This window comes from Rhamphochromis sp. 'chilingali', assembly GCF_963969265.1.
Source record: "Rhamphochromis sp. 'chilingali' genome assembly, chromosome: 22".
NCBI lineage: Eukaryota > Metazoa > Chordata > Actinopteri > Cichliformes > Cichlidae > Rhamphochromis > Rhamphochromis sp. 'chilingali'.
This window is the reverse complement of record NC_137950.1, coordinates 12,496,216-12,518,603: the sequence shown is the minus strand read 5'-3', so window position 1 is coordinate 12,518,603 and position 22,388 is coordinate 12,496,216. Positions and strand designations below refer to the sequence as shown.

The 22,388-nt window shown below is 40.4% G+C and overlaps 3 protein-coding genes across 12 annotated transcripts; 1 reads left to right on the top strand and 2 right to left on the bottom strand.

Moving 5' to 3' along the window:
* The first annotated feature begins 588 nt into the window (after positions 1 to 588).
* cfap119 (cilia and flagella associated protein 119) lies at positions 589 to 17,240 on the top strand. 7 transcript variants are annotated; one of them, XM_080873689.1, is made up of 10 exons: positions 589 to 725; positions 12,690 to 12,891; positions 13,550 to 13,584; positions 13,698 to 13,758; positions 13,848 to 14,011; positions 14,339 to 14,409; positions 14,521 to 14,637; positions 15,325 to 15,403; positions 16,434 to 16,508; positions 16,615 to 17,240. In XM_080873689.1, exons 4-10 carry the CDS (start codon positions 13,715 to 13,717, stop codon positions 16,767 to 16,769), a joined length of 705 nt encoding a protein of 234 aa, XP_080729815.1. In that variant the 5' UTR covers positions 589 to 725; positions 12,690 to 12,891; positions 13,550 to 13,584; positions 13,698 to 13,714; the 3' UTR covers positions 16,770 to 17,240. The 7 variants fall into 7 exon arrangements, with proteins under 7 accessions (XP_080729815.1, XP_080729813.1, XP_080729811.1 ...); XM_080873687.1 differs by having other exon boundaries at positions 13,693 to 13,758; XM_080873685.1 differs by having other exon boundaries at positions 13,550 to 13,607; positions 13,693 to 13,758.
* On the bottom strand, positions 6,336 to 12,681 carry LOC308391193 (uncharacterized protein). Of its 4 annotated transcripts, XM_080873682.1 has the most exons (12): positions 11,895 to 12,681; positions 10,891 to 11,050; positions 10,524 to 10,754; positions 10,306 to 10,434; positions 10,015 to 10,185; positions 9,577 to 9,737; positions 9,325 to 9,486; positions 9,113 to 9,225; positions 7,713 to 7,827; positions 7,493 to 7,591; positions 7,227 to 7,398; positions 6,336 to 7,141 (listed from the first exon to the last, which is right to left on the bottom strand). In XM_080873682.1, the coding sequence occupies exons 1-12, from the start codon at positions 11,934 to 11,936 to the stop codon at positions 7,008 to 7,010; spliced, it is 1,689 nt and encodes a 562-aa protein (XP_080729808.1). In that variant the 5' UTR covers positions 11,937 to 12,681; the 3' UTR covers positions 6,336 to 7,007. The 4 variants fall into 4 exon arrangements, with proteins under 4 accessions (XP_080729808.1, XP_080729806.1, XP_080729807.1 ...); XM_080873680.1 differs by having other exon boundaries at positions 10,015 to 10,434; XM_080873681.1 differs by having other exon boundaries at positions 9,325 to 9,737.
* phkg2 (phosphorylase kinase, gamma 2 (testis)) lies at positions 16,834 to 22,380 on the bottom strand. Its single transcript, XM_080873683.1, has 10 exons — positions 22,173 to 22,380; positions 21,819 to 21,930; positions 20,492 to 20,667; positions 20,338 to 20,392; positions 20,164 to 20,229; positions 19,111 to 19,274; positions 18,938 to 19,028; positions 18,698 to 18,851; positions 18,428 to 18,553; positions 16,834 to 18,328 (listed from the first exon to the last, which is right to left on the bottom strand). The coding sequence occupies exons 2-10, from the start codon at positions 21,911 to 21,913 to the stop codon at positions 18,083 to 18,085; spliced, it is 1,173 nt and encodes a 390-aa protein (XP_080729809.1). The 5' UTR covers positions 21,914 to 21,930; positions 22,173 to 22,380; the 3' UTR covers positions 16,834 to 18,082.
* Between the last annotated feature and the right edge of the window lie 8 nt (positions 22,381 to 22,388).

Sequence of the window (22,388 nt, the reverse complement as noted above, 5' to 3'; positions counted from 1 at the left end):
CAATGGCCCAGAAGTTTAGACCACAGCCTGATTGAAATCCTGTGGTGGGCCCTCAAGAGGACTATTTATAGCTTAATGCGCAGAATTAACAATAAACTGAAGTAACATTATAAAGAAGAGCATGTCAAAATTACCCCACAACAAGAAGGACTGATAAAATGAGTTATTTCTGCTACAGGTTCTATTAGCTACTGAATCGTAACGTGGACTACTCCGTCCAGTGGAAAAATGTTCCTTTTCATGACAACTTTCAAGCTTTCTTGAGTTGATCCCTGTTGGGCAAGACTTGTTTTTACAAGCTCCCATGGTGCTCTGCCAGGATAGAACTGGACTGCTGGAAAGCACTCAGGGTGCAGTACTCATTGCAGTACCAGGGAGGCTCCCTTTCTAGGGACGTGTCACTGCAGAGCCAGCAGCCCGAGTCTCCAGAAGGACTCCCTAATTGGGAGTCTAGAACCAGGCTGTTCATTGGGCTCCCCTGAGCTGAGAGTGGAATCATGGTGCTCACAGCGTACGGGACGCCCAGGAGAGTGGTATCACAGACCGAAGGAGTTATGTTGCTGTAGGAGCTGCCCTCCATCACGTGCTGGTCAAAGTGGGGTGGACGACAGTCATCCTCCTGGACTTCTGCACACTTTGTCAAGGTGTCGATCTGAAGCGTTTCCGCTTTTTCTAGCGTGTCTGCTGTGTTTTCTTGCGTAACCACCCAGCTCTGCAATCACAAGGTCAGTTACATCCTAATGACATTAAGTTTGGGACTTTTTTTTTCTGTTTTTTACATGAAAAGCTGAACTTACCTTGAAATCTCCCTGGCAGTCACTGTACAGGGTGTGGAAATAGGGAGCCGGAGTTGGGATAAATACATTTTGCTTCCACCTGTGAGCATAGAAAGTGCAATATAGTACAAAAATGACTTTATATGAAACTTAATGTTTTGTGAAGTGAGGCTTTACATGATATAACGTTACTTTTTAACAGGAGCGTAGCAGATCAGTATGACGAATAGCACCAGCCCACAGATGGGAATGAGCACCTTCTTACACATTTCAGAAATGAACATGCGCGTTGACAAACCTGTGTGGGGAACACAATAGAAAATACTGAAGCAGAAGAAATCCAAGAAATCAATTTCTGCTTATGATTGTTTTATCTAAATCTAGCTGCTTTCTTTTTTATTGAGACTCACCATCCGCAGCAGGGTTAGTCCTCCAGTGAGCCTCATCAGACCAGTGACTCCACTCGCCTTGGTACGTAGCCTTATTGGGAATGGACCGTACTCTAGCACTATACTCGGTGTCTGGTTCGAAGTTCTGATCTTCCAAAGAAATACCCGTACTTTGTGTGCTAATTTCACGAATTTTTACCTGAAAGAAATAAAACATAAAAGCATCCCATTAATTTTCAGAAGACAGAAATGCCCTGTTCTGTTCTTCTTTATAAACTTATTTGCAGGTTTAGTGTCATCATTTTCCACAAGAGTATCGATTCTGTCACTAGTTAGATAAACTAATGTAAGTCTACGAGCCGCAACCTACCAACCACATGACGTCACGCTCCTTACTGGCCCTGCACGTTCTCAAAACTAACTTTAAACACTAGTTTAGTTTTTGAGAGCAGGCCTCAATGGTGTAAATTAGCCTTTATATTATTTCATGCCCCAAATTTTGGAACAATTTCGGCCTAATAAAAAGAAGTCGTAAAACCTTTAAATATGTGATCATCTACAGAACATAATACAAGAAGACTCCGAGAATTTAGAGAAAAAGGCCGAAAATTGGTAACACATGCTCCCATTCAGGGACCTGTTTACCCATTCATTTACTAAACTTAAGTGTCCCAGTACTTATGGTCTGCCTTGAATGGTGTAAGTTTTTTAATAGCAGATTTTGACACATTTTACTTTAATAGAAGAAAAAAAAAACTGAAGACAAAATTTTTGGCTGCTTTCTGTCTCCCAGATTTATCTCTGACACACATTTATCCAGGCCTAGGGACCATCATTTGGAGCACATCAGCATGCAACACCCTGAATGTAGATTTGAACCAGAGATCTTTTATATGCAAGAGAGGGTGAAAAATAGGGTGTAAAAAAAAAAAGACCCTGCGTGCTGGAGTCCGGTCGGCAAAAACTCAAATCTGGCCCAGTAGATGGTTTTGGAACTTGTAAAGGAGGGGATAATTTTTGAACTTTTAATTGTATTATTATAGCTGTTAGTAACAGATAAGCAATTAAATAAGAGAAACTTTCCTTCACTTTCCTGTTTTTTCTGCTAACTACTATAAAGACGACTGTTTCTTTTCTCATTTCTTTTTCTCTTTAAATTATTTCTTATTTCATTTGAAATAACAAAATTGTTCTATTAAAATTACAGGACAGTTTGGGCAATGAACTACCAGAACTTTTTCTGTAGTCGTGCTGACAGATTTTTCACTTACTCCAGCAGCATTTCTTTATCATGTAGAAAAACCGAGACAAACACTTGAAACTGCACTTCTTTATCTTACATTGAGATATCGCCGAGATGAAACGTATAGTTAAACTTTACACCAACAGAAAGGGGAATTTCACTACTCTGCCTAATGTTGTAAGATGTGTTTGACATGACTGCACTACTCGATGGAGCTGTTTGCATATAAAATGTGTAAAACCTCTGTTTGATTGTGTCAGATGGTTAAATGCCCTGTTTTAATTCACTTTTAGAGTTTTTACTCGAGCAAGTCCCAGCATGTAGAGGAACTGTGGAAGTGTGAAAACTCGTGCAATGCTCTATTTAATACAAACCTCAACTTGCCAACAGGTATAACCTGAATCTTTGTGCTCACAGAGACAGAATCAGATCAACAAGCGGTGTAAAATGCCTTCAGCTTGAATAAATTCACAGTTTCTGCCGCAAACTGTCGCCACACTGAGCTAACACCCACAACACTAGCAGATAAAAACACTGCAGCTGTTTGACATCTCAGTTTAGAACTAGATATTTACCAGAAAGTATAGAAGATTTCAATTTTTTATTCTTATTTATATTATTACATTTGGAAAACTGTGGGGTTTTTTTTTTTTTTACCTCACAACATAAAAAACAGGTTTTCATTTGTAGATTTTTACCATTCAGTTTTACCCTTTGTCATTCCTGCTGATTAGCTGAAGCATACCTTATGTTCTCCCCTCTTGTAGTAATGGAGCTGATACTCCAGGTTGTTGGGCAGAGCAGTGAAGCTGGTATAATTCTCGTAAGTGCTTTTCCAACCAAAGTGGTGGTGACTTGAGTTGTGGCTGACTGAGAGGCAGCACGGTGCGTTTGGTTTAACTGATAAGAAGATGTGTGACTGTTAAAAAACAATAATTCATACATTTATGAGTCCTGCCAACACAGATGATCATTACGCTGCTTACTGTTGTGCACAGGTAAGTACTGTTCATCTAGCACGTCACAGGTTTCAGACTCCTCATTTGGGTCGTGGCAAAGTGAGATTTTGTATACTTCTAAATCTGCAAACGTATCGTCATTATCGGGCGATGTTGTAAATGTGCAGAAATAGTTCTCTTTGGTGTGTGTCAGCATGCACTTGTACGTTCTGTGAGAAAAAGAGAAGCAGCAATAAGGTGCATGGCGTTAAAGGTGACCCATCATTCTTAAATGCGTTAGTAAAAAGAGTCTCACTCGAAGTCTGTAAAAATGAGCCAGTAGGAGCTGTTGCTGTTTGAGGTGTTTTCTGATGGAGTGATGTTCAGGGAGCAGTAGACGGTGGTTAGGTAATCATTGACACAGTGAAGATTGTAGTCCGCTCCTAGGAAACCCCATAGAAAAGATAGTTATGATTACAGAGCAAAACAAAATGAAGTAGAAACATTTCAAGTCCATGTTTAACTCAAGACTGTTAGTGAATAAGCATGTGCTAGCCAGTCCAGAATAGAATTATATTGTAATAGCTTAAAACACTCATGACTGGCCTATATATACACTGAAATTGTGTTTATATGAGAGACAATGAGATCTGCAGTGTGATTAATGTTCTAATCTAAAGAGAGCTAAAACCATAGATCAGGTGTCAGTATCAGATCAACAAGTCAAGTGCAGCTCTTACAAACGTGCATTAATACTAGTGCTATTTTTTCCCCCTTTGCGCTACCTTCTCTGCCTCTGCCAAGAAAGCAAACAATTAGAAGCGAAGAACCAACAGGAAGTTTCAGAATTATTCAGAAAGCATTTTTACACAGTCCCTATTGCTTGAAGCAACTGAATCATGATGATTTGCACTTTGATAATACTTTTCTATCTTTTTGAGTGCACACAATTCATGACTTGAGCTGCTGGCTGATCAACGTTTTGGGGTTCAGTGTCTTTCTCAAGGGCAATTTGACATGACGGCATGAGCACCAGGAGATGGACTTAGCAAAATAATGGACAACCTGTACAACGACATAGATCCAGGCATCTCAAAACATCATTTAAGTGCTGCTTTTGATGTATCATGGTTGTTGTAGATTAGCAACTAGGGTGAAATGCACAAAAACAGTAAATAGTTTGTCACTTTATTGTATAATGAAGAACCTCATTTGAGAGCTTAAGCTCATTTAGCCATTTAATCTAGCCGTTATTGCGTTAGTGTTGTTACATCTAGTGCTTTAAAGCTCTTACACTTACATTTTACAGCTGTACAATTGTCTTTTATCTGACGGAAAAACAAAAAAACAAAGTAAGAATTATAACCTGCTAATGGACTTCCATGTAGCCTGACGATGTTGGTAGATTTGAGCAGGAACACAATCAGCAGCGTCGCCTTCATCCTCAGGGGTGGATGCCAATCCATCGCACCAGACGCCAGCTCAGCCCAAAGATTGAGTCATACTGTCCTGACTCTTTTGTAAAGCGGGTTTTAAACGCAGACTGAGAGGCGTAACCGCTCAGGCTTCTCACACAGATAGCTGTCACTCACCACTATCATTGTCACTGGTGGGAGAGGATGTGCTTTTTAAAGAGAGCAGCTTTTTATGAAAGCGTGTGAAAAGAGTTTAACCTAGCAGTGTTTCATATTACAGTCTGTCTGACTGTGCACTTGTTTGCAATTGTCATGAAATCTTTACCAGAGCCCGTTTAGCTTGTTTAGAGGAAGCAAAAGGTGAAGTGCTTTGGGCCGAGATGCTCCACAGCCCACCTGCTGAGGTGCATCTACAGTTTTAAGGTTACTTCATGTAGTAACTTTCTGAATGGGCACAAAGCTGGAAGACACAGCCGTCTTATCATCCAAACTCAGTTTGAATGACTGATGAGCTGATAAGCTGCAAAAACGATGAAGCCTGAGATGCCATGTGACAGAAATGACTATATAAACACCTTTCACTGAGCTCTAAACCTACAGCGTAAGATATCCACTCATTTCTGTCAGACATTCATCTGCTTTAGGGACACAGATTTAAAACACACCTCTAAACACATATTTGTGTGTTAACATTTTCTGCACATTGGCTGTAAATGTCTAAACAGGATTAAGATTTTTACCTTTTGTATACTGCACATCAACATCTTTTGACTTTCATATAATATTTTTTTAAAAGTAGGTTTTCTTTGCTATTTATTCCTGAGTTGTTTTATTCATATTTACAGAAAACAGTACATTTACGTGCTCTTCCTGTGGAATCTAGACAGCAAAAAGCCACGCAGTCCAAGTTTGCATGCCTTAATCTACCTTTAAGCCACCACAGCACTTTCTATATCATTATTATTATTACTTCAATTTAACAAGTAACCTGATATTAGAGTATGCTAATTATTGTGCAACCTGCAAGGGTGTTGTGCAACATGCACTGAGAGCAGATTAGCTGAAATTGGGGTTGTGTACGCCTTTGGTGAAAGATGTTACAAAAGATAAGAGCTGATGGTGAGTTTCACGGCTTCCTCTAGGGTTCATGATTTTGTTTATTTACAAATGTGTAAACACACTCTAGCAGACTGAATCTCACTTTAGCTGGATGTGTCTCATTCATCATGCACTCGTGTTTTTTTTTACGGCCTGAGGGCCCAGTTACATAATGCATCGCCTGCTTTACTTGTGAAGTATGCTGCAGCAAGTATTAGTAGATATTGTGATGGGAATACCCGCAAACATTTTTTTGCGCTATAATACCATTTCAACAGGAAATGAATAAACACAGAATGGCAATGTATAAATGCGATTGCAGAGGTTAGGTTTCAAAAATACCTGTTTACCTCCGATCGTCTTACTTTACCACAGAACGAAACTGAGGCTTATTTTTACTAACTGAAACCCAAATGACTTCTGTCCCCCCCTTTTTCCTGTTAAGCAGCATTAAAACTTGCTTGAGATCAGCAATGGTGATGGTCCTGGGATGGAACTAGTGTTCGAATCTTTATATTGTGCAAGAAGAGAAATCTGCAACGTGCTGCAGTTCTTCTACATCTGATACAGTTTTTTTCCTCTGTTTTTAGTACTTTGATAAAAAAAAAAGTTTCCTTTTCGTGATAAACACTCTGAGATGATAGCAAATAGCTAGAGATGTCACATGTAATCACACTGATACAAATCTGAGAGGCTGATTGAAGCTGCAAAAGTTGTACTAATCAAGTTAATGGAAAAGTCCACAGGCTGATAACACTGTGGGCTTTTTTTGTCACGGAAAATATCAGCAATGTAATGTTTAAATAATAAAATTCATTAAGTAAACATAGAGAACGATTAAATATTTTAAATATGACTCTTCGCACACTTTTAATACTGTTAATGCTGTTAATCAATATTTAATGGGTAGTTTTCACATGGTAATCTTTCACATTTGAAAAGTTCTTTGCACATCTGAGAAATATGAAAAGTAAACCCTTATTTTAACAGTGGTGATAAAATAGTAAACAGCCCTATAAAATAAGTCTCCTCTGATGTCTGTGGCATATTAAATGTATATGTTAGTGTTACAGTCCGGCAGGATACAGAACATGAAAACTGATCCTGTGTGGGGATCTCTTTAAGCACTTGAGGCACACCAGCATCGCTCACTCGCAGGCCAGCTTGCCATCAAAGGATGAGAGGGTGATGGCAAAAGCTTGCAGGGCACACATAGGGAAACTGTAGTCCATCGAGAAGACGTCCTCAGCTACGCGGCCAAACTGCATCACGATGTAGTCCTCTGGAAAAAACAGGAGGGCATTGAAGTTAATGAGCCAAATCGTTTCTCCAGTGGTTATTCAGAGACGGACAATAAGTCGCCCTACCATTGTCAGGGTGGATGATCTGGAAGTTTTTGACAGAGGCCTGGGTGACACGTCCGTGAAAGTTGAGCACGTACGACTGAGTCTGTTCGTTCCAGCTCGGGGATTTGTTCACCAAGGTGACCAGTTTGTCCGTGTTGCCATTTGCATGGCGGGTCAACAGAGTCTCCAGGTCCTGGAATAAGAGGATAAGATAAGTTGATCTGAAATAATTCACTCCTATCACAGGTTTAATAACACTGTGAATGAGTTTTATGTTTTACTTATACATTTTTGGGCCGGATGACCACTCTTTCATCATTCTCCAGCATGCCAGGGATGAGCACCGTCATCTTCCTTGGACCCTTGAAACCCAGCACATTTGTCTCCTGGAATGTGATAAATGGTTGTGATGCATGTTGGAAAGCTTTGTCTGTTCTGCAAATAGCGTGTGTGTGTGTGTGTGTGTGTGTGTGTGTGTGTGTGTGTGTGTGTGTGTGTGGTACCTACGTAGCAAATTGCTGCTAGCTCTTGCCTCACTGATTCACACTCTTTTATGAAAGGTTTTTTCTCCAGGTTTTCACCTCCATCATAGACTGTGAACTTTGTACCTAGCACATTTGACCTGAAACAAATGAGTCCTATCACAATCATGATCTAAAACAATTTGAGCTAGCACACACACCACAGATGCTTTGATGCTCACTTATTTTTTCCGGTAAGTCAGCATTGCAGATCTTTGTTAGGGAAAAGGCCAGAGTGGTGACAAGTGCTTTTAAACCCCAACTATTAGCCGGGCTCACTCTTCAGATGGCTGTCAGTTCACTTTGGTCCAGATTGGAACATCAGCAATCACAGATGGAGTGCAGTGGCTTTTTTTTTTTTACACATTCGTGGTGCTCTCACACTAATCTTATGGTGCTTTTTCTTGAGTTCTTTATGTCTGTAGCTGGAGCCTCCCATGTGTCATAGATTCTATTGCAGGGCAAATGATTTCTGGCTAAGCCAGACAGGTTACTGTGCATTTGAAGTGTTAATAATAATAATAATAATAATGGATACTTTATTGATCCCCATGGGGAAATTACTTGTTTTTCTCTGCATTTGACCCATTCACTCAGTGAAGCAGTGGGCAGCCCACTAAGCAGGCGCCCGGGGAGCAGTGTGTAGGGACGGTACCTTGCTCAGGGGTACCTCAGGGTAGCCGTTAAGTGGATTCGAACCGCCGACCTTCCGATCATGGGGCGACCAACAGTTCTAAGGAACAGTTGTTAGACATAAGGCAACTGGGCACGTGCCTGACACGAGCTCTGAGTATCATAAAGGAAATGTGAAGGAGTGTGTACTTTGGTAGTGGTGAAGTGGGAGATCTGTGCAAGATATATGACGGACGCTGCTCGACTGAAGCCAGTTTACTTTAAAACCACGCAGATATTTCATACCTCTCAAAGAAGCAGTCAGCTGGTATAATAAAGCAGACCCTTTCCTGCTCTGTTCAGCTGTCATGAGAACAGTTTGACCATATGGCATGTAAGAAGTGCCAATCCATCTTACTGGAGGTGCTTTGGAGGTGTGAAACGCCTCCAGATTACCTTAACAAACTTACAGCGAGAGTGGCAAAGGTCGGCATGGCTGTGAATGCTGCAGATAAGACAATTCTTTAAAGAAAGCAAAGTAAAAATCACAACTTTTACTTTGCTTTACTTTTACTATAACTCGCTGAATTAATTTTTATGAAAAACCTGAATTTTCTATGTAAATAAAAAGGTTTAAAAAGTGAGTTCAGCTGTCCAAAGATCTCCAAGGAATTTTGGGATGAAAATGACCGAGGTTACAACCGATCAGAGCTGTGGCACAAGACCAAAAGACCAGATCATACTACATTTTTTCATTTTAAATGGTGAAATCACCTTAGTTTTCCTATGTAGGAGTTTGTATCTCTGGATAGATTTGTGGGGTCAGTAGAGATGAGATAGTTGGATGTTTTGCACTTCTTTCTCTTTCGGCCCGCCATTAGAAACACCTAGAGGTGGCACAGTGGTTAAACAGAGGGAGAGAATGATGCTTTGACACAAATACGACAGCAAAATGAAATTACTGTAGCTAAAATCAGTGCACCAACCCTCTTTCCATCCTCTTTCTCCATGTGGAGGTAGTAAGTTGGGTAAATGCCCTTCTCCATGCCTCTCCTGTCCCTCGTGACCCTGCACTGGATCGTCACATCTCTAGGAGCAGGACGTAAGGCAAACTTCTCAAGATCTTCCACTGATATTGGAGAAGTTGGCTGAAAAGAAAAAGGATGTAAATGATTTTTTGAGATCTTTTCCATTTGTTTTTTTGTTTGTTTTTGCTTCTTGCGCCTGTAACGTCTTACTCTTTCATTAGATTCACTGGCTGTAGATGAACTCTCCCTGTAGTTGGAGTTCAGGGACGCTAGACTTCGTGTAGTTTTCTCTGCTTTGTGTGACTTTTTCTCTTTTTTCTCTTTCTCTTGGACCTCCTCGTCTTTGCTCTCGTCACTTATTTGGCATCTGGCTATGGAGATAAACAATGACAATGTTCTTTTATAAAACTTTAAAGAACCGGGGATCATACAGAATACCTCCAGATGTTGATTCTGTTCATCTGGACGTGGCGTTTTGTGGGAGAAACGTTTCGTCAGTCGAGACTGAAGAAGTCACTTGGATGAGTGACGAAACATTTCTCCCACAAAACGCTACGTCCAGATGAACAGAATCAACTTTTGGAGATTTACTTTCCTGGATGATTGAGAATGCATCAAGACATCATGCAGAACAGATTTTTCTCTCACATGTGTCCAGGTCTTTTTTCCTTTTAGGTGTTTGAGAAGCATTCCTCTGAAGCCCATCTTCTTCTTCTTCTTCTTCTTCTTGTTCAGCTTCACTTTGATCTTGTTTAGTCTTCTCTGGGCTTACCTCTGCTGACACTGCTTCAGACGTTAAAGCCTCCTGTAGGTTCTTCTCTGTAAAAGAGCAGACATTTGCATAAAGCTTGATGTGAAGCTCCTTTAATTTAATGGAAGTGGGTTTTTTCTTGTTAGATGCAAAGCTCTTAGAGTGGAAGTGTGAATTTGTTTTATTACTTTTGCGCTCTTGTTTGGTTGTCTTATTTGTCTTCGGTGCGTCGACAGAGTCTTTGCTCTTCTTCTTTGTTTTTTTCTCCTTCTTCTCCGTGTCTTTTTCTTTCTTCTTTTCCTCTGTCTCTTCCACCTCTGAAAAAGCAGTTAGTTGCTGATCAATAGGCGTCTGTAACGAACAGCGTTCATCAAAGCACGGGACAGTTTCTTACATGACCGCTTACGTTTGGCTTTGTCCTTTTTCACATCTTTCTTCTTTGTCTTTTTCCCTTCCGCTTGGGCTTCGTTGGCCCCTTCGTATTTCACCTCAGGCTCTCTGTCAATCTCCAAGTTCATTTTCTTGGGAACGACTGGCTTCTCTGCAGGCATCTCATCTAACTCCACATTTGCTGTTGCGTCACCTTCACCAAGTGTAATCACATCCAGTGGGTTATCATGGGCATGCTCAACTTGATCTTCAAAATAAGCAAAAAACAAACAAACAAAAAAGATTTATAAATGATGAAAAAATAAAAAATTAAATCACACATTGTAAAGACATGTTTAGTTTTTTTTTAATGATTTATTCTAATTAAATATTCTAACACCAACCACTAAGAGAAGTGCTACTCAGTGATTGGCTGATCAACAGAGGCGTCTCATCAGAGTGGACAGCTTTGTGCTTTCGATTCTTCTCTCGAGTGTCCCGGTTGGTCAACACCATTTGAGAATCAGCTCTCTTCTTCTGCTGCTTCTTCATCAAAAGGGTTCGCTGTGGGTCACACATCAGACAAACTCAGTCTCTACACAGTGTTCACACATGGAAATATATTTACATAGATATGGTCCAAATGGGCTCTTGAGAGTCATTAATAAAACAATGTTCTGCTTTCTTTCTCATGCAACTGAATTCAGTTGAATTCAATTTTATTTATGTATTGCCAAATCACAACAACAGTCACCTAAAAGTGCTTATATTTAAGGTAAAGACCCAACAGTCAGAGGACGAGCACTTGGCAACAGTGGGAAGGAAAAACTCCCCTTTACCAGGAAGAAAGCTCCAGGAGAACCAGGCTAAGGGAAGGGCTCTGGGAAGTTAGATAGTGAGTTGTAGTGGTTTTAATTCTGGACAGCCTAAATGATTGCTCATGCACCTGCATTTTCATTTTCACAGTTTACTACACTAATACTGCTAGTTCTTAATTTAGGATTAGTACTTTACTACTATGGGTTACGTGCTGACGTGACTACTATAGGGCATATATGTAAAGCTTAAATAGATCAAAACCGCATACTGTATAGCATAAACGTGTCTGGGACTTGAAGTTTAGCAGCTCAGGAAACAGCAGGTGGTTCTGACACAGACTGTGACCTTTTCCAACTGGAGAAAGATTTTTTTTTAAATGTATCTATTTTTGTAAAGCTATGCTTAAATGTTAGTACTTGTGAGCAACAATTGACAAAATTTTAGTGTTTGCTCCAGTCTCACTGTGACAGTCTTGCATGCTTTTTACAAAATGGTAAAACCTATGTAATGTTTGCAATTACGATTCTTGTACCAGTGGAAACTAGAATATATAAAAGATATATTTAAATTATAATCATTGTATCTTCACCTGGTTGTCCAGCTTCTGTTGTCGTATGTCGGGCTCCTCCATGTCCGGGTAAAACCTCCCTATTAACTGATGAAGCAGTCACTAGATGAATCAGAGTATCTGCAAACAAAAGATGAAGTCCACCATCAACGCTCAAGGTGAGAACAATTAAAAAATGTCGACTGTGTCCAGAGAAAAACCCACTACGTGCAATTAAGGACGGAAAGCGGGTGTTTGATTGTGCCGCCCAGCTCCATCTGCCAGTCTGTCCACCTGCGTGCAGCAGAAGGCAAAGTAGATTAAATGGGGATAATGTTCTTAAACTGCAGCGGCAGCTCAGTCAGGGTGACGAGCAGCCTGTTGAACAGGCTTTCCATACTACTTCATGAAGATGTTAAGGCCTGCAGCAGAAACGTGAGGCAAGAGAAACAGGAATGTGGTGCCCCCATCCACTCCCAGCTCCTCCATCACTTACCCCGTAAACAAACACGGAAGCCACAGCAGTCGCACAGATAGCCCCCAAAGCTTCTCGCTATTAGGTTTGCTATGCATCGCTTTGGATTCAGTTAATGACACCCCCCCCCCCCCCCCCCAAAACATAAACATAAACAAAAAACAAAAAAACAAAAGCACACAGCTGTTGACAGAAAACTCAGGCAGGTTTATGGCGTTGCCATGGTTACAGCTTCACGCAGCGATGGAGAGCTTAAAAAGAGTTCCAAACCCAGCATCTTTAATTTTCTTTTATTTATCACACAACAGCCTGGCTCATTACATCTTTCGCCTGCAATTTTTTTTCTCTCTGTTTATTTTTAGATTTAACTTTCGACTCTTCATCCTGCATTATGTTGGCACTACGTTTGGCATAACGATCCGAAAACATACACCCAAAGGTCGTTAGCCTCCTATTTTCAGCCACAAGAACAAGAAATCCAACAGCAGATGGATGACTCCCACAGAGCGCTGATCTCATCATCATGGGTTTAACCGAGGACTTGCAAATGTACCAAGTGATGAGGTTTTTAATTAATTCATTATTATTGTTTTGGTTTTCTTTTTGTTTTGTTTCGTTGTGTGCGTGTGTGTGTGTGTGTGTGTGTGTGGGGGGGGGGGGGGGGGGCACTTCACTTTACATTAAATTATAAGATAATAACAAATCAGTGCGGCTCATGCCGTTACCTTTAAGAGCATTGCTGCATAAATAAGATCTATTAAATTATATAACATGATGTATAATAATGTGATAAACAGTAAAGAAATGTTTATTTTGTTGTTTTATTTTGTAGGACACTGAACCGGAAAAAGAAAAAAGTGGCCTGTTGCTAGGATACAGGTGGCTAACAAAACGGAGCATACTCCAGGCAGATTTATTTTCTGATATATTTTCTTTAAACTGTAAAACATGTTTTGAAGTCTGTCCATTTTAACTATAGCTAGTTATTTCACCTAAAGAAATAATAACTTTTAAAAATGGATGGGACAATTAAGGTATGCTCTTCAAGTTTTATTCGCTGCTTCTGTGTTCGGTTCTCTTTACTTCCTACTCATTTAGCCTCTGTTAATTAAAAAAAAACAATTTTGGCATAAATATTCATGTTACATCTTACAATTGACAGAGCTTTTATTATTATTTGTAATGGATTACAATGTATAAAAAGCATCGTTTTCTTTTGTAGCTACCACATGACCTGAAAGCTAAAGTGATGCTATGGTGAGAGCTGGGTCACACACACGGTGCAGATCATTTTCGTTAGCTTCCATTTTATTTACACTTTGCCTGCCTGATTGTAATATTTATCCATGAATCTATTTCCCTCAGGACAGATGTAAGCTACCATGATATGGAAGAGATCAACAAAATGCAATCCATTCCCGATCTGGAGAGGTTTCTGTCACTCATTTATAAACAATAATCACTCAATTATAGGGCACAGACGTTATTTAGGGGTGGTTACTTGTTCTCCTCTGTGACAGTGCTCTGTGCAGTGTGCTTCGAGTTGACCTCCCTGAACCCAGAAAGGGAGTTCTTCTGGAGCTGTACGTTCAGACGGTGCTTTTCTGCAGAGAGCACAGCTTCAACAAAGAACAAACGTCTACTCTCTTGTCCATTATCAAGTCAATTCATGAAGCCAACGTGGGTAAGCAAAGTAGCTTTATCTTAACTATGTGTAGTCAGCAAGGCGGGGGTCTATGTGGCTTTGAAAATGATGTGTTTAAAATCAAAACAGTACAAATGATCTCTTCTCCTCACAACATTTGTTTAGCGCAGACTCAACTCTTCTGTTAAGTCTGTAAAAAAAAATACAGTATTTAGGCAATTGAAGGAAATACTGTACAATCTTATGAGTCAGTGATTAACTCAGTAAGATTGTTGACCTAGTGTCACGTGACTTGCATCACCACCATTAAATGCCAAAGTATCCTTTAACTTTACATGACATGTATCTGAACCTCCTTTCTTGCAGAAACTCCACTCAATAACTCGGAGCAGTGTTTCAAGTACTGCAGAGAGCTTCTGTTATGCCACTCAGTCAGGGTGTGTGCAAAATTTGGCAGTCACTGTTTCATTTTCAAACTCATACAGATCCACGACTGTAATGCTGATTCATAGTGTGTTTGTGTGTGCGTGTGTGTCTCCCCTCTACAGCGGCCTCCGTTCAGCATCAGCCTCTTCAATGCTGATGAGGTTAACCGTGTCTTAACATACATCCTCAACAACTACATGAAACACTACAAGCTATATAAATATATCTTTACCACACAGGTAAATGTCATGAATTAACTTACTTGAGTTTTCAGTATTTGTCATTAGGTAAAGTAAAATGTATTTCTAAAGCACATAGATTGTATTTAGTGCTACATGCTTGTTTGTGAAATAATAAATTATATCACAAATATACAAACAAACAAATATAGAATAGAATAGAATAGAATAACCCTTTATTGTCATTGTCATACAAGGAAATTATGGGTGCTCCACGACAGCTGTGCAGGAGTAAAAAAAAATAAAATAGTAAAGACATCAGGAATATATAGGAACAGAAGAGATATATACAAACTAGAGGAATATGTATATATGTATGTACAAAGCAATAGAAAGGCACACAATGGAGCGCAAAGTGCTTGGAGATAGTGCAAAGAAAAGACTTGGTCTGAATAGATTCTGAGTGGCTAGAGGTGGGTGGGTGTGTTGTGGGGGGATAGTGTTAACAGTCTGAATGGCCCAGGGCAAGAAGCTGTTAGTGAGTCTGGAGGTGCCTACCAGGGGTCACCTGTGATGGCCCTGGTTTTTCCTGAGACAGGAGGATCTGGTGATGGCCTCCAGGGGTGGCAGTGGGCAGCCAATGATTTTTTTGGGCCATGTTAGTTACCCTCTGTGCAGCTTTCCTGTTCTCAGTAGTGCCCCCTGTGTACCAAATACATTTTAAGTAAGTTTTTTTTCCACCAACAGGTGAATCTTGATCTGTCTTTGAGATACTCTGGGATGCCGGATATTGGATCCCCTACCGTGGAGGATTCTTCTGCGCCAGGTAAAAAGCAAAGTTTTTAGTAGCATTAAAGTTACATATAGCGGGGGAGAGCAATTATATTTTATTCTCGCCTTTATTCTCCCCTGTTCCCTTTTTTCTTTCTCCCTCTTTCTTTTACCCTCCTGCCTGTCAGTTTAGACAATGCCATATCACACATATACTGTATTAACAGAAATAACACGAATAGAAATGAATAAACAAAAACAGATAAAAGTAACACACGAAGAAGAGCCTATAGAGAATTTACAGAGTTCATCTTGGAAAAGCAAACGTGTTTGGCACAAACAAAGCTGTCAGACAATGAAGACAAAAAAAGGAAAAGCAATCTGAAATCATACAGTGTTAAGATAAGAAAGAAAGTAAATTCAGATGTTTTCAGTCGCATTGCCACAGATGCATAAAATGAAGCAACAAGCTACGCAGTCTGCCTTTACAAACATTTGTGAAAGAATGGGTTGCTCTAAAGAGCTCACTGAATTTGAGCGTGGCGCTGTAATAGGATGTCGCCATTGCAACAACTCATTTTGTAAAAATTTTTCTCTCATACATATTCTACCATCACCTGTAAGTGAGATTATTGCAAAGTAGACGCTTTTAGGAACTGCAGAAACCCAGCCAATGCTCTGCTGGCTCACTTAACTGCAGAGCTCCGACCCTTCTCTGGAATTATCACCAGTACAGAAACAGTATGCCGGGTGCTTCATGGCATGGATTTCTTTGTATAGCTGGCTCAGAAATTCAGTTCATGTAGTGTATAAAAATCGTCTTCTACCTCTTTGCAGTGACTACATGTGTGATCCAATCTTGCACAGTTGTGGTTAGAGTGAAATTGGATCAGATGTACTCTTGCAAAACATTCTTAATCTCCTTTTCACTTCCTGTGGAAATGAATATTAAAAGAAAAAAAAAAAAAACTCCTCCAATCCAGCACCTGCCTTGTTATGTGTTGCATTAAAAATGGGATATTTAGAAAAAAAAAGAAAAAAAAAAAAGTACTGAGCTATATTTATTATTACTTTTATCCGACCAGGTGTTGAGAATGAGACAGAGGCGGAAGATGGGACGTCTTCTGAAACACAGCAAGCCTCCATCGCGGCCCCAGCAGGTAAAAATCACGGCAGCGCAGCAGTTATGCTGCAGGCATAACTTTTACAGTCCAACACAGCCCAAGCAAAGTCATGCAAGGAACGGCTTCATTTCCTCTCTTTCAGGAGCCACATCTGAGCTGAAGGCGCTGATAGAGCAACAAGTCAGAGAGCAGATGATGCTTGTGTCTGGGCAACTAGATCAGCGGATTAAAGAAAAAGCATCTCAGCAAAACAGTGCTTTAGATTACTCACAGAACAGCCACAAAGCCAAAAAATAACACACTTTTTTTTACCCCATCTAGATAGGTGGTAGATTTCAAATAAAGCACTCCTACAAAGCAGCACGATTAAAACATTTGTTTTATTGTCAATAAAACCATTTTTCTCCATGTACAGCACAACATACTTTATACCTGCATTTATATAATTACATGTTTTTTTCCCCAAACAGGCACTTCCAGGAAATCAAAAGAACGTAATTCTCTCTAGATGAAAGAATGAACTGAGTTAGGAATGGTGCTTGTTAGTTTTACAGTCGCAAACGATGTTCACAGTTAGTCTTGAGTGGGTTTCCTGTTGAGGAATGCTTGCATGCATGAAACACGACAAACACTCCAAATATTTAACTTGAATATTTCACACATGTGCCCCAGTGCTGACTCGTAATACTGGCATATATGTAAATCTGAGCTTTAACGCAGCACTTCTATGTACCTGTATGTGTCTAATAAAGGAGACTTATTATGCTTTTTCCTTATTTTCTGCTGTTTTTGTAGTATTACAATGTTACGTGTTATATTAAAGTTTCAGGTAATAAGGAAGAAAGTTGGCTTAATGGTCGTGTGGCCTGAAGGTCTGCACTAATGCGCAGTAAAAGACATACAAGTGTTTTTATGAACCGTGAATCATGCAAAGCTACTCAAGTAGAGTCAATATGAGCATACTAGGTATATAACTAATAACTAATCTCAGTGCTTTGATTTCCACTTAACCTACACAGTGCTTTCTCTACATCAGAGGGGTCAAACACACACACTGTGGGCCACTCGTCTTGTAAGTCGTTAAGAGCGACACTTAATTTCACCATCATCTGTTTAGTAAATGTAGGATTTATTAAATACATAATTGTACTCGCCGCTAAAAGAAAAGGAACATTTTTAAGATTTTTTTAAAATAGATTTTTATTATGAAACACTTTTACTTGCGATCAAATTGGGCTGCATGTGGCCCATGAATTAAAATGAGTTTGACGCCACTGGCCTACTCAGTTATAACGGACGATTAACACATAAAATCCTAAATATATATTATGATGAGTTTTACTAAAGAGATCGTGCAAGGTGTCCTCAACGGCAAATTGCACTGCAAACCGGATGACCTGACAGGGAGTTTCAGACAACAACAGATAAGGAATATTAAGTGGTGCATGCTTATCTTGAACTTTCAGAGCCACGATGCGCATTAAGGCACACAAAGATCCCCCGTCCCTGCATTCCTTATCTTGAAACAGTAACTCGATGGAGCAAACACCGCAATGACAGCACATGCAAACGGATACATAAAAGCGTTTTTGAGCGACGAGGTTGACCTTTTATGTTTCAAACTCCTCCAGCTCTAGCAGCATGATCTTAGCAGTGTTCTGAAAGAGGGCTGCTCGGTTCTGCTGCTCCCCTTTCTTGACCCAGTGCCCGTAGATCCGGAAGGCGCAGCCGTCGATGAGCTTGCGCACGCCGCGGATGGAGTAAGGATCCCTCGCCAGCACCTCTCGGGTTAGCGGCCGCACCCTGCGGTAGCGGCTGTACATCCTGATGCAGGCGAGCACGCTCACTATCAGAACCTGGATGCATGGAAGCATGTGGAGTGGAAGTTATTTCCTTTTTCCACAGACAGTTTAAATCAGCGGCAATAACAATGCTGGGCTAACACAGCGGCTCACCCTAAACGTCTTTCTGGGGCTGAAGAGCCTCACATCCTCCCGCTGGTACTGCCTGAAGAAGGAATGGGCCAAGGCTTGCTCAGCAGTGAGACGGTTAGCTGGGTCCACCACCAGCAGCCTGGATATCTGAGTATCACAAGCACAAAGATTACAGAAGTACACATGAATGATTTAAGAGATGCAAATACTGCAATATGATTTATTCTTTGCACTGAAAATGTCAATATTAGGGTTGCTGCAGTACAGAATAAGCTGACTGTATGAGCTTACCAGATCCTTCACAGTGTCAGACCGGTCGTCCCACTCTGGGGAGCTGAACTGATAGCGACCCTCCATTATCATCCTCAGCATCAGCATCTGCTTACGGTGCCAGAATGGAGGCGAGCCAGCTAGTAAGGTGAAGAGGATGACTCCACAGGCCCAGCTTAGAAACACACACCATGCAAATGTTAGAAACGGCAGTGAGAAGTAGCACGTTTGTAAATCTCCGCCGAACAAAGACAGACTCACAGATCGACCTCCTTGCCGTAGCCTGGGTGCATTTCATCCATGGAACACTTTAGTATTTCGGGCGCCAAATAACCAGGTGTCCCACAGAGCTCTGATTATAACAGAAAAGATTGTTTTAAACTAATAATGGATGAACACTTGTCACAGGATATGCTCATGATCCACAGCCATACCTCGAAGCTTCTCCCCAGGTTGTAGCTGCACAGAAAAACCAAAGTCAGAGAGTTTGATATGGCCATAATCGTCCAGGAGAATGTTCTCCGGTTTCAGATCCCGGTGTACGATGTTGAGGGAATGAAGGTATTGCACGGCCTCCAGCAGAGCTCGCATCATGCTCCTGTAAAGAACCGAATACACACATTTGATCCGTGTAAAATAGATTTCGTCCGAGCGTGTCTAAGGTTCAGAGTAAACACTGTGTAATATGTTTGTGTAATTTTAATCATATCTTTGGCTTGATTATTCATGGGATAGACAACATTGCTGGCTTCACCAAGTGATTAAAATGATTGGGTATAAAATGAAAATCTTAGAGAATCAGAGCTTCTCAGAAATAAAGATGGGTAGAGAGTCAACAATCTGCAAAAACCTGCATCTAAAAATTGTGAAGCAATTTTAGAATAATGTTCCTCAATGAGTTGCAAAGACTTTGAATACCTCATTATCTACTATACATAATATGAACTCCCATAACCTCAACTCATAGAATCTGGAGAAATCTCTGTACGCAAGCAACAAAGCTAAAAAGCAGCACTGCGACTGTGATCTTGCACATCTGGAAAGGCAACATCTGTGATGAAATGTATATACAAGTTTTAGAGCAACATGTGCTCCCATCCAGACATTTTTTCTGGGAAGGCCTTGCATTTTTCAGCAGGACAATGCTAATAACAAACACTACAAAACTACAACAACCACCCCAAAAACATGAGTGTTTTTCTTTTTTAAAGCTGCAGCTTTGAGGCTTCGGCTTTTTTGATGTGAGATTAAGTTGGGCTGCGTGACACGAGATTAAAAGTGGGAGTCGACACCAAACGTGTGATTATATTTAGATATTCAGCAGCTCTTTAACGCAGAGCTGCTCGCTGGATAACTTTTAAATAAAATCTTGAAAGGCGGCATATTTTGCAATATGGTCTGCAGAAACAGAACTTTATGATGTGCCCAATGCAAAATGCTGCTAGTATTAATTAATACAGATATAGTGCAGTCATGCTGCGGCTCACCTGGTTTCCTTCTCACTTAAGGTAACTTTTTCTGTGAGGTAGTCAAACAGCTCTCCACGTCTCATGCTGTCAACAAAAGACAGCAAATTGACAAATGTTGTTGAAAAAAAATTGAATTTCAGGTTGGGAGTGTAAAAAGTATTTAGTTTAATAGTTTTTTGTCCTCATACTCACAGATCAAACACCAAAAATATGAATGTAGCAGACTCATAGGAATCAATGAGGGTGACTAAAGGGAATGAAACAGAAGAAAACTTTAACACTTACCAAACTTTATGGAAAGAAATTTTATGATTCCTTAACAAAAGGAGAGAGAACAGCAACGTACTGATGGAGGGGTGTCCCTTCACCATGTTGAGCACTTGGATCTCTTTCAGCGTGGAAATTTTCACCTCCTCCAACTGCTGGATTGTCATCTTCTCAGCTGTGATCTCGATAATCTTCACCGCCAGCTCCTGGCCCGTGTGTCTGTGCACACACCTGCGCACCACACTGCTCACACCCCTGACAATGAGCATACAATACAGTGCATTTTCAACATTATTAAAGAAATGACACGGTTTTAAAAATGTACACAGTAGCTCTGTGTACAGTATTTGTGCACAGTATTTGCCCCATTCCACTTACATGTTTCAGATCATTATACTCATTTTAATATTAGACAACGATAACCTGAACACACTTTTGTTCCACTCTTCTTAGAATTCAGATGTGGACTTGCTGGTGTGTTTTGGATCATTGTTCTGCTGCATAACCCGTGTGGGCTTGAGTGTCAGTGGCTTAACAGACTGCTGTACATTCTCCTTCTGGATCTTCTGGTAGAGCGCAGAATTCATTGTTTCATCAATTATAGCAAGTTATTGAGGTTCTGAGGCAGTAAAGCAGCTCCTGGGGCAAGTTAGGCCCACAGTTCTTTAGATGTAGCTCTGGGTTCTTTTGTGACGTCCTGGATGTTGTCGGTGGCATCTTGGAGTCATTTTAAGGCCGGCCACTCCTGGGAAGGTTCACCGCATTTTCAGGTTTTCTCCATTTCTCCATGGAGTTCCAAAGGCTTGTTTTTGTAACTCTTTCAAGATTGATAGATGTCAGTAACTTTTTTTTCCACCTTTAATAAACAAAAACTGCATTTAAGATAAGATAAGATAAGATAAGATAAGATAAGATAGAACTTTATTAATCCCTCGGGTGGGTTCCTCTGGGAAATTCGATTTCCAAAAAAGCACAGCACCGACAGAAGTTACAGAGTTATACACACACACATATATATAAATACAGAGACAATATAAATAAAATATACGAAGGGGATAAATAGAATAAATAGGAATAAAAATAAAAATACAAGTGAATTGCACATTTCAAGTATTGAGTCTATTGCACCGTTGACTATTTACAAAAGTATTGCACAAAAGGTATTGCACAGTGAGGTGAAGAGGCACTACAGCTTAGTTGTTCCCTCCTTTGTCCTCCTGTTTCCCCTCCCTCTCCCCTCCCTCTCTCCTCCTTTCGAATTTATTTGGGTTATCTTTGTCTAATATTTAAAATTTATTGATGATATGAAACATACAGTGTAACAAATATGAAAAGCAACGACAGCAACAAACAAATCACGATGGATGCTTTTTAACAGCATTGTATATCTATTTTGGTTGACTTACCTGCCAATCACCTCTTTAGGATCATACTTCTGATAAAACTCCTTGGCCCCCACCCAGTCTGGTAGTTCGTCCCCAACAACGATGTCTTTGGTCATGTTTACAGCTTATGGAGCTGTTAAAAAAAATAGTCACGTGTCTTAGTTTGTACCAGTGGTTCTGAATAAACAGGAACTAGTTACCTAACTCTTGTGCCCTTAGCTTTAGTTTAAATCTAGTTAGCAGGTCAAACGTGTATACACACATCTCCTCCTCGACCTATTGTTATTTAGAAGTCCATCAAAACGGTTAGGTAACTGTCTTTGCTATGGCCTTGATACAGCAGCAGGTTCACTGACCGAACAGGAAGCTACTCACCATTTATGCAATCAAACGACAAGACAGAGAGGGAAACGAGGAATCAGGAAGCCCTCTCAGGTCGAGGAATCTATAGTGAAGCCATAACGTGTGCGATTAAGCGGCTACAGTAACGAAATTAGCTACCGTTAATGTTAACAGCAGTTAGCTATCACCTGAGCACTGTTTACATTCTGGTCACAGTCCTGGAAGTTATTATTACAGTGTGCCGCAGGA

Excerpts from the sequence above, each read along its gene's own strand:
- phkg2 (XM_080873683.1), bottom strand. The coding sequence starts at position 21,913 with ATGACCAAAGACATCGTTGTTGGGGACGAACTACCAGACTGGGTGGGG. Across the intron at positions 20,393-20,491 it reads GAAGGGACACCCCTCCATCA|TCACCCTCATTGATTCCTAT; the intron begins GTACGTTGCTGT and ends CATTCCCTTTAG. Across the intron at positions 18,554-18,697 it reads CTGACACTGTGAAGGATCTG|ATATCCAGGCTGCTGGTGGT; the intron begins GTAAGCTCATAC and ends TGTGATACTCAG.
- LOC308391193 (XM_080873679.1), bottom strand. The coding sequence starts at position 11,936 with ATGGAGGAGCCCGACATACGACAACAGAAGCTGGACAACCAG. Across the intron at positions 9,738-10,014 it reads GAAAAAAGACCTGGACACAT|CCAGATGCCAAATAAGTGAC; the intron begins GTGAGAGAAAAA and ends TTATCTCCATAG. Across the intron at positions 7,828-9,112 it reads TCCTACATAGGAAAACTAAG|GTCAAATGTGCTAGGTACAA; the intron begins GTGATTTCACCA and ends CATTTGTTTCAG.
- cfap119 (XM_080873684.1), top strand. Across the intron at positions 13,759-13,847 it reads TCCATTCCCGATCTGGAGAG|TGCTCTGTGCAGTGTGCTTC; the intron begins GTTTCTGTCACT and ends CCTCTGTGACAG. Across the intron at positions 16,509-16,614 it reads CTCCATCGCGGCCCCAGCAG|GAGCCACATCTGAGCTGAAG; the intron begins GTAAAAATCACG and ends CCTCTCTTTCAG.